At 41.4% G+C, this 9978-nt stretch overlaps 1 protein-coding gene across 2 annotated transcripts in view; it reads right to left on the bottom strand.

Moving 5' to 3' along the window:
• Positions 1-1949: 1949 nt before the first annotated feature.
• LOC126385901 (SLIT-ROBO Rho GTPase-activating protein 3-like) overlaps positions 1950-9978 on the bottom strand; it is a 50173-nt gene continuing 42144 nt past the window's right edge. For both annotated transcript variants that reach the window (XM_050037934.1, XM_050037935.1), the window contains exons 18-22: positions 9092-9165; positions 8789-8969; positions 7912-8058; positions 7465-7780; positions 1950-5676 (exon numbers count right to left, since the gene is read on the bottom strand). In XM_050037934.1, the coding sequence (XP_049893891.1) occupies positions 5212-5676; positions 7465-7780; positions 7912-8058; positions 8789-8969; positions 9092-9165 (1183 nt within the window). In that variant the 3' untranslated portion in view covers positions 1950-5211. The remainder of the gene's footprint in view (positions 5677-7464; positions 7781-7911; positions 8059-8788; positions 8970-9091; positions 9166-9978) is intronic.

Below are 9978 nucleotides of genomic sequence, written 5' to 3'. Positions count from 1 at the left end.
TAATCAGCATTTAGTCCTTATCAACCAAGAGATGCCGTCTCTGTGTTTCTGTGTGCCAGGCATGGATCACAGAGGCCAAAGACACAGTAAAATGAATGAAGAAAATTGTTAGAAAATGTAGCTCAGGGCTTATAAGGTTCCCTGGGGAGCAGAATTAAAAGATCATCCCATTATAGGTTGGTTTCAGGATACTCCTAGACGGATAATATCATATTTATATGACCAATTAAACTCTCAGAAATATTCACCTTCAGCAGGAATGAGAGCATGTGATAGAGATGTAGCGGAATTAGAGCAGGATCTGAACTGGGATGCTATTTGGACCAATGTAACTGGTGCGTCCAAAAATCCAAACCACCAATATACACACTTGAAATTTTGTCATAGAGCATATGTAACACCTATGATCAGGCATCGAATGGGACTGACAGATGATCCATATTGCACATTCTGCGCCCCTGGGTCCTTGGGCTCTGTTGTCAGCAAGGATTAACAATGCTCAACAAGACACAATTTTATTATGGACAAACCTGATATCAGACCTGAAATATATTCTGACTAAATAAAGACACAGTGAGTGTGTAAAGGTGATTAAACTGATGAGCTGGTGGTGGGAGGGAGGGAGGGAGGGAGGGAGTGGGGAAGTATGGGGGGGGGGGTTGAGAAGAAAAGAAAAGAAAATGTAGCTCAGTGGGTAGAGCAGGCCGCCTGTGCACAAAGGCAATGTCCTTGCTGCAGCAGCCATGGGCTCGAGTCCAGCCTGTGGCCCCTCACTCCCATCAATTACAGGCGAAAAGCCAAAGAATTTTTTTTTTTTTTTAGAAAATTGCTTGTTTTTCAGATTTCAGCTTTTTTTTTTTTAGAAAATTGCTTGTTTTTCAGATTTCAGCAGGGCACCTTAAAAAGGGTAAAAAAGTGTGGGTGCAGCAGGGTTTGTTTTCTCTACAAAAATCTTCTTTGGAGAAAAGAATAAAAATCATGCTGATATACTTGCTTGCCTTTCTTGGCACACACTATAATTATGTAAAGTATCAAGAAATGGCACAGGCATTTAGCACAAATTACGGCTGAAATGATTCATTTTGATGGCTGTATTTTGTATTTTGTTGTCCACTGTGTCATAATTGGTTGACAGAATGTGTTCATTTGACCACAAGTTGTGCTACCTGATGGAAATATTTGCTTTTGTTGTATATTTTAAGTGTTGAGTGTGTGTTTTGCCAACGAAATGTGTCATTTTGGAGACTTTCACTTCAGGTCCATGTGTGAACTGTTATGAAAATGTAACTTCTAAATGGACAAATATGTTCAAGCAAATGAGAAAAACTATAATGTTAGTATTTCCTTCTTTAAATTGTTATCTGAAACTGTGCATTTCAGTCCCCATACTACCATACTATGTAGTATGTCAGAAAAATATGTATTATGCCAAAATTACCAGGATGTTCTGCTACATCCGGTCAGATTTTGCAGTATGCAAGCCAGCATGCTTTTCTGTCTATTCTGACCCACAATTGTCTCCGTAGCAGAAGATACGTCACATCGACTGTCAGAGGTTGCAATGATAAATGACACTCAGGTGACTGATGACCAGCCGATTAGTAATAATGAGAATATTAATTGTTATTGCAAAATAACATCAGAGCTGTGAACGGCATTTTGTTTTATCTCCATGGTAACAGATACATGAGTAAGAGGGTCAAAGTGCAGGGCGTGATGTTATGAAGAAGTAGTATGTCCCAATTGTGTGCACATTGCATGCATTCCTTTCAAGGGCAGCTGCAGTGCATAATAAAAGTAAAAAGAGAAGGTATGTGATTCAGAGCGCACCAAGTTTTAACAGGAGTGTAAAACCTATGCTGACCAGTAGATGGCACTGCAAAACCACTCTAGTCAGTGCATATGAGTGAGCTTTACTGTGTATAACAGTTATGCATAACACAGTCACTATCCTCTGTCCAGACACAATGTTGCATGCCTTTCCAATACTTTGACACTGGCCACTGTTAATCATCAATCATCTCCATTCAGCACACTCATACATTTTATTAAACATCACGACAAATCCAGAAATCTCTTTGAGGTTTCACTTATTTATTGTTTTGTTAATGTTTGTGCAAGGATAAGAGTTACAAAAATCTACAGACTAGACATGATAATATATCCTGTTCCTATCATACAATGTTATTTATACAAGTATCCTTTAACAGTATGTATATATTCAATCCAATGTACCTATTACACTTTAAAGATATATTGATCATCCTTATAAGAGACGACAAACACCACCAACAGTAAACAAGTTCATCTAAACACCCACACGGCCCGAGCGGACCGTGTGCAATCTAGACATTATGTAAGCTTCAATGATACTGATGTGCTATATCATGTTTCTAGTACAACTTCATCAAAATGAAAACACAGAACCTACAAATGCAGCACAGTTCCCTGTCGTGTTTATAAGTGCATTAGTCACTTGTATTGTAGGAGAACCTTTTACTTGTTTATTGAGGTAACACAGCTAATCTTTTTTTATATAGAGAGATGACTACATTATAAGAACATTTTGCGGATTTTCATTTTTGTTTCCTTGTATTAGTTATAAGGTTGGCATGTCTATAATGTCCACAGTAATGTAAGTGTCCTATGTGTGACTGTGCCCCTGCAGCCTGGCCTTCCTCTGCCATCCATTGACCTGTTCTCAGATTAATGAATGAAGGGAAAATATAGATTTGACTGAAATACATTTTATTTTGTTGTGTAAGAAGTACATTTTGGAACAGCTTGCCAGTCCTGACATGCAGCGAACACTATGGATTTATCAAATATCAGTCACAATGTAACAGTCCTGGTTCACTGCTGAGGGGATGCAACAAACAGAGGCAGAGTCTCAGGTTGTTGCTGATTGTGCTGCTGCTGCACTGCTACCAGTAACCTGGTCCGAACCCATGCTTTTCGTCGGTGATGCTGCCACCGCCAGTCAGACGAGCCACTACTGATCAATTACAACCGTAACCAAGACACTATCCTGCAGTACGTTTTACCGAGACATTATGTTTGGAACTTCTTATTGTTCTTCTTGTGGAAAAAATAATAATTGGGCATTCCAAGAGAGAAATGGAGGATGTTTCCATTTAGTTTAAAGCTATTAGCATGTAGCATTTTTCAAATTATTCTGATAACTTTTGAGAAAAATTAGCCAAAGCCAGTGAATATTGGGGCCGTCTAGGAGTTGCTTTCAGCCCTTTGTAATCAATATATGAATATCCATAGGCTGGATTAGTATGGGGTGTTTTGGTGTGGCAAGCACCTGCCACAGATTTTCAAAATTTATTTACTTCTTTAAATAGTGGCTCTAATGCTGATGGAATTTCCTTGGAGACAGCATCTAGTGGCCATTAGAAGTACTGCAACTTAATACAAATTTAACCCTGGTTTTACCATTAAGCCATGGGCTGTGTCTGCAATCACTCCCTCACTCACATCTCTCCCAACACTCAACTGTTTATTCTATAGTGGACAATAAATTGAGAAAGCTTATGGATCAGCATCATTTTTCATCACTAACAGGTGTAGCGCATGGATGTATTATTAGATCTGGATACAGGACCCCAAAATGGCGCCTTTTCAGTCCAATGAGAGCTGCTTAATTGGCGCATACGCCAAAAAATATTGTAGCATTCGATTTCCTTTCGGAGTATGCAGCCCACTGAATGTGAGCATTTCTTCTGCTGGCCCCGCCCACAAGTTCCCCCTCGGCTCATAGACTTTACATTGAGATGACGTCACAGATTTTAAAATCTCTTTTCATGGCTCGAGGAAAGTTTTACAAATATAAAACATCCTTGGATCAACAATTCATATTAGAAACAGTCTGAACTGACCTTGCAGTTCGAGTAGTCCTGTCAACAGTTTTACAGATGAGTCTTTTATAATGGTGGTCCGTTTTTGGATTCAAGGCTGAGCGGCGGTCGTGGGGGCCTGATGAAATGTCACACAACTGTATTTAACACATTGCATTTTTGGATTGTTAGCAGAAAAGACTTAACACCAAGGCTCCAGGAACAGTGCTGGGCTTTGAAGACAATTTGACATTATGGCCAAATTGTGGAATTACATCCCCGTGATGCTAAGAGGCCCATAAAGACTTTTCCCCCATAGACTTACATTGTGCAAGATACATCTGTGAATTAGTGGATACACTTTTTAGAGTATCAGAACCCCCCACAAAATTACTTGTTTCACGATCAAGATTTGAATTATTTGTTCCAATAACATTCATCCAACGCACATTTTATCCCTGTTCAAGTTAGCGGAGGGTTAAACCTGAAAGTTAGTTAGTAGGCCAGAGAAGTCTCTAGTGCGCCTGTTCAATTGGCCCCATGATGCGTAAGATTTGTGTAATTTTAAAACCTAGGTAGTTGAACTTTTTTGGCTCTATGTGCCACTAAGCAACTTTCATAGGAATGAATGGGGCCCTGCCTCGGGTCTTTATACATCCATTCGGTAATTAGATTTTTAAGGGCATTACATCCAGTAGATGTAAATTTCCCACTCAGAGACCACACACTGAAAAAGTGGCAGAGAGTTAATAAAGTGCACTACATAGCAAACAGAGAGTGATTTCAGACACAGCCACAGTGTCTTCTATCTGCAGAAAACCTTACACTCGCTGGTATATGCGGGCACTGTGGGACAGGCTCTCTAAGGAAAATGGCGCCCAAGGAGTTATAGTTTTAATAGACTACATCAACCACCAGCACAGACTGGATGTCTACATTATTAGCGGTGAAATATTCCCATAAGTTTTCCCTCATAATGTAATATGAAACCAGACACAAGTCCAAGCTCACAGCATTTCTGTAACCTAATAACATGAGATAACAGAAACTTTTTCCAGTGAATCCCTTTTTTATCCAGCATTGCTGTTCAGCACGGTGGCTAATTATTTTCATAGATTTAAATCTCTGTGTAATATTGTAACACAGTACATTGACTTGTCCACCAACAAGCTAATGTGATGGCGCACAGTTGTCAGAAACCAGCAGTAGCCGTCCCACACTTTTGGAGATTAGTGGTAAATATTCATCATACAGACCGGGTGTCAATGTTTTGTTTTGCTGTCAAAAAGAGGTGCAGGGGCGTGATGGTAATCACAATCACTTGGTATCCACAGTGTTCTTCAGCCAGTTGACGTGTGACTGACAGGAGCTACATGTTACCTTGTTTGTCTGAGGATGAGGAGGAGGTGGACGGTGATGGGGAGGGAGGTTTAGGAAAGGCCCTGTCAGTGGGTGTGATGCCTGGGCTGCCCAGACCAGAGGAGCTAGAGCTGCTGGAGCGATGTGGTCCCTGACCCTGTCCGATCACAGGAGCAGGCCGGACGGGTCTGACAGGCGGAGGCCTTAGAGGTGCGCTCGGTCTACGTGCTGATATAGCAGGTTTAAAAGTGGTCATGGTCTCAGAGGAGGAGCTGCTGCTGCTACGTCGCTGGGCAGCATCCGGATCCCTGATCACCATGGTGTGGAGAGGGCTGCCGGGCGGATCCTGGGCTCCACCGGGGTGTTTGAGGGGCTCCAATGTGTCCAAAACAACATCAGGGGCATGTTTGGCTACATTCTGTCGCTCCAGCTCGCGCAACTCATGGAGAGCTGTATTCATTGTTTTTTCTATGTCCTGACAAACATAAGCAGACGGGAAAAATATGTTGACATTTAGAAATGAATATCAAACAATCAGGCAAAGAGTAACTAAAACAAAGTTCCACTGAGGATGAGGAAAACACGTCTCCCTCACTTCTCAAAATCCTATTGTTTACCTTCCTCACTTTTACAGCTTCAGTTTGATTTACACAATCAAATTTCTCTAAATCCAGAAATGACTGACTGTGTGAATGAGAGGCAAACTTTAAAGCGCTTTAGATAAATAAATGCTTCAGATTCAGTTATTACTATGGCCTCAGAGCAGAGCGTTTAGGAGCAGCACCAAGTGATTAGCTTACTTTATTTGCCTCTCAGGCTGCATGCTTATGCCCACCATACACAAGAAGACTCAAAAAATACTTACTGGGTAGTGGAAAATTTTACACCAAGCTTCCTTTAGGTAATATGACATATTAACAATGCCTTTAGTGTCCAAAAAAACGCATGACTCTGGAAACACAAGCTAAAAGGTGTCATATGTTTACTGTATTAAAAGATTAACAGCATTTTTATACATACTTTACATTTTAGATAGTGTGCTTCAGCTCACTACCAGCCTCTGTTGGTTAGCGGTGCTATTTTAATGAGAGGAGACAGCGGGCATGAAAGGCGAGCTGTTTCAAAAATTAAGGTTTCTCACTGAAATAAGTTCTGATTGGTGGATCAGATACAAGGTGAATTCAACACCGACCCTTTCTCACTCCATGGCTCCACCAGTTTTGTCCTCCTTTTCCACAGTACAAGAAAACAACCTTGGAACAACCTTCTTCCATCCCTACAATCATCTACATTATCATTATTCAAAAACATCTGAAAAGGACTGTAATTTGCAGAGACTCAACACTTCATTGACTCATTTCTATTTTTTTTTTTTTTTTGTAAATTGTACATTTTTAACAATTCTGTGTTTCTTCTTAGGCTGGAACTCTTGTTCAATTATGCAATCTTTGTTTTTATCTTTTTCTTTTTATGTATGATTGTTGTTATTTAATAGGGGAGGTGTCTTCATAAGCCATTTTTGCTTTCTAACATCTCCTGCACAATGTGTTTTAACTTTTAATTTCTTTTTTCTGTTTTTTCTATACATGCACGTGCAAATCAACTAAACTAAACTACAACGGAGACTTGTTCATGTTCTTCCGTCTTCCCAGAGACCCCTCCATGTTTACCATCTACCTGGTTTGCTCCTACTCTTTTAGCGCTGGAGGGAGCATAGCTATAAGATGTTGACAATGTTTGCATTGTTACACTTCAGTATCTGCATAAGCCAAGAGTAAAAACTTACAATATTAAACATATTTGATTTCGTCAGAACGTCAAGACGAGAAAAAGACTGACTTAAGACAGCTCAGATTGAGTTTTCTGACTACCATCAAACGACTGAGGAGTGCACATCGACTGAGGTAAAACTGTAATGGTTTTATTCCAACATTGGAAATATGTCTGTGACAGTGAAATCACTTAAAAAGATATTTGGTGTATGGTCAGACTGTCCAACCCTCTGATTGGTGGATGCTGGACTCAAATTTTCTTATTTACAGTCAGTATTCTCCTTAAAAGATGTTAGAATTAGATTTCAGTTAAATATTTAATCATAGATAAGGCAATAAAGGATGGTGTTCTTTTAAGATGAACGTACAATATTTATTGAAGTATAAGGTCTCCATCAACAAAAACTATATGACTTTAAGTAGGGTTGATGTATTGTTATACTACTGTATTGATTTCTCATTTCAAAGTCTATTCAAGTATCAACACTCACCTCAGCGAGTGCTTCGGCCTCAAGGGTTTTGTGATCCCCTAAACTTGCATGCCGGGTGGTGCTGGGTGAAGATCGTTGAGAGTGGCTGTCGACGAAGGCCTTTCTGTCTGGGTGGTTGACGCAGCCGGCACTACCAAAGGTGGTGAGACGTCGCTTCTCGGGACTGTCTGCTGGGCCCCTGCTAACTGCTATTTTGTGTGGGCTGCAGGGCCGAGGCATAACCCTAGGAGGCTGGTCTGCAGCTCTCGTGGGGCTGTGACTGCCAGCGCCGTTCCTGTGGCGCGGACCTGCAGCTCCATCTGATCGCACCCTTACCCTGAGAGAAATCACAGTTTGATACTCATCAGTCTGAATCTCTGACTCTCCTGACTAGTTGCACCGCATTACTCATGACTACATTTTGTGTGCACCGTCTGTGTTGTGTTTGCCCGTGGAGTTTAAACTAACCTTCCCAATGCTGCTCCAAAAAGGCGCTCAGGTGTGTGTTCACAAGGAGATTGGCGGTCATTTCTGGACGAGGCTCGTTCATCTTGATGAGGTCCACTGCTGGCCGCACTATCACTTCTTGGAACGCTATCTGTGAATGCATCATCCCTGATATGGACGGACAGAAGATATTGATCTCAATTAATGGCCTCGATCCTCTGGAAATATTTATATTGGCTTTTACTTTGAGATCAAACGTTGCAAAAGCTAAGTGAGAATCCTTAACAGTGAACATCCTTGCAACAAAAACACCTAATTGTCATCAGCACAGTGAGCCTCATTACTTTTACAGACAGAATGAAACACTGGAGTCCCTAGAAGCTAGTGTTGGCAGTCCATACATCACTCCTCCTCTTAATTTAGCTTTAATTTCGTTACCTGCCCTGTGATGCAGGAGAGGCTATCAGGCAAGCAGCCAGAGCAGAAATTACAGGCTGTGTTTGAGGAGTGACCTAAGTGCTTGTCCTCCTTACAGTTCTGCGGCTAATTACTGATTGGGGGCCATTTGTTTTGCTTTCATTAGTTGTGTCAAGAATACAGGAAAAACATGAAGGAAAATAGCAGCGTTTTACTCACACTGATCCTTACAAAGGCACAGGTTTTATAAGGGCAAGCTTTTATAAAACACCAACACACAGCCTGTGACGACGGTAAGAATAGAAACAAGCATTTTGGGAAAATAGAGCAACATAAATAATGACCAAGCCCAAAGTAGCTGTTGTCCTGCAGCAGAACCGAGGCACTGACTTCTTGACTGGATCAGTTTTCTGATGCAATTGTGTACAAAAATAATGTCACAAAACTCCTACTGTGGGCTTTGCAAATCTATTTCACTTACATGTCTTGTACCACAATGTACTGATGTGGAATCAGCCCATCCACGCCGTTATGTCGGCCCTCCCACCAGTCCTCAGAGGCTCGCAGGTAGAGCAACAGAGAAGCTCCCTTCTTGAAGGAAAGCTCTCTCGGAGTTCGGCCCACATAGTCAAACTTCGCGATGGCCTCGATCTGCTCCAGCTCTGCAATACAAAGAATAGAAAGTCCAACACAAAGAAATGTGACAGAATCCAATTTGAGACCTCTGATTATTTCAGCTCTTAGGTGCGACTGCAGTCTTTGCAGTGCACTGACTGTGACTCACCTTCATCGCTAGTGTTGGGTCCGGTACCATTGTCTACCTCGTCAAGAGCTCCTGGCTCACTGTGGGGGCTTTCACTGCATGGAGAGTTGGGAGAAGAACAGGCCTTGCATGTGATTCAGATTGCCACCTCAAAAACACGACTTTCATCAAAGACGAACTCAAGTTAAATTAACAGTGATGCCAATTGCTATGTATGCTCTTAAGGCAAACGTATACCCATCATGGTTTTCTTTTTGTTCTTTCTTTTTTTTGTAAAATAGTCAATAGCAATCCATAACAAAATTAAATGCTGTCCGCTATAGCCAGTTTAGATGCAAAATCTGGCACTAGGGCCCATCATAATAGCGTGTGGAAAAAGCCTGTCGTAACCACCTTCCCACTGCATCTGGGGATGATTCATTTTAGCTGCAGAGTGAGTGGTTCTCGTGTTATTCTGCTCTCTGATATCTGCAGCTGCAGACCCAGACCCAGGGTGATTCTGAGTGAGACGGAGGCAGCTGCCCGAGGGAAGATAGCTTTACCCGGTCAGGCACCAAACTAGATTATTTTCTGCCTTTTACTTACACGTGGTGAATTTACAGCTCACAGCAACTTAATATGGTACAATCTCTGGCTTTTATTTAATACCAAGTGTCGGCAAATATCTCGCACATTTTGGATAAAGCATTAGCGTAGTTAGCACGCGTTAGCTCGGAGGGCTAACATGGCTTGTTTTCTTTATTGCGTGAACGTCGCTGTCACCCTGAACGTCCACCTAATGCTGTTTGAACTCTAAAACTCTATATGGAAATAAAGGAACGAATAAACCAATATTCGTAGTGACCGGCCAAATCTGATTCAACGGACATAAATGAGTCGAGAACAGCCCTAATGAGCTGTCAAATGAA

This window comes from Epinephelus moara, chromosome 24, assembly GCF_006386435.1.
Source record: "Epinephelus moara isolate mb chromosome 24, YSFRI_EMoa_1.0, whole genome shotgun sequence".
NCBI lineage: Eukaryota > Metazoa > Chordata > Actinopteri > Perciformes > Serranidae > Epinephelus > Epinephelus moara.
This window is presented reverse-complemented; position numbering and strand designations above follow the sequence as displayed.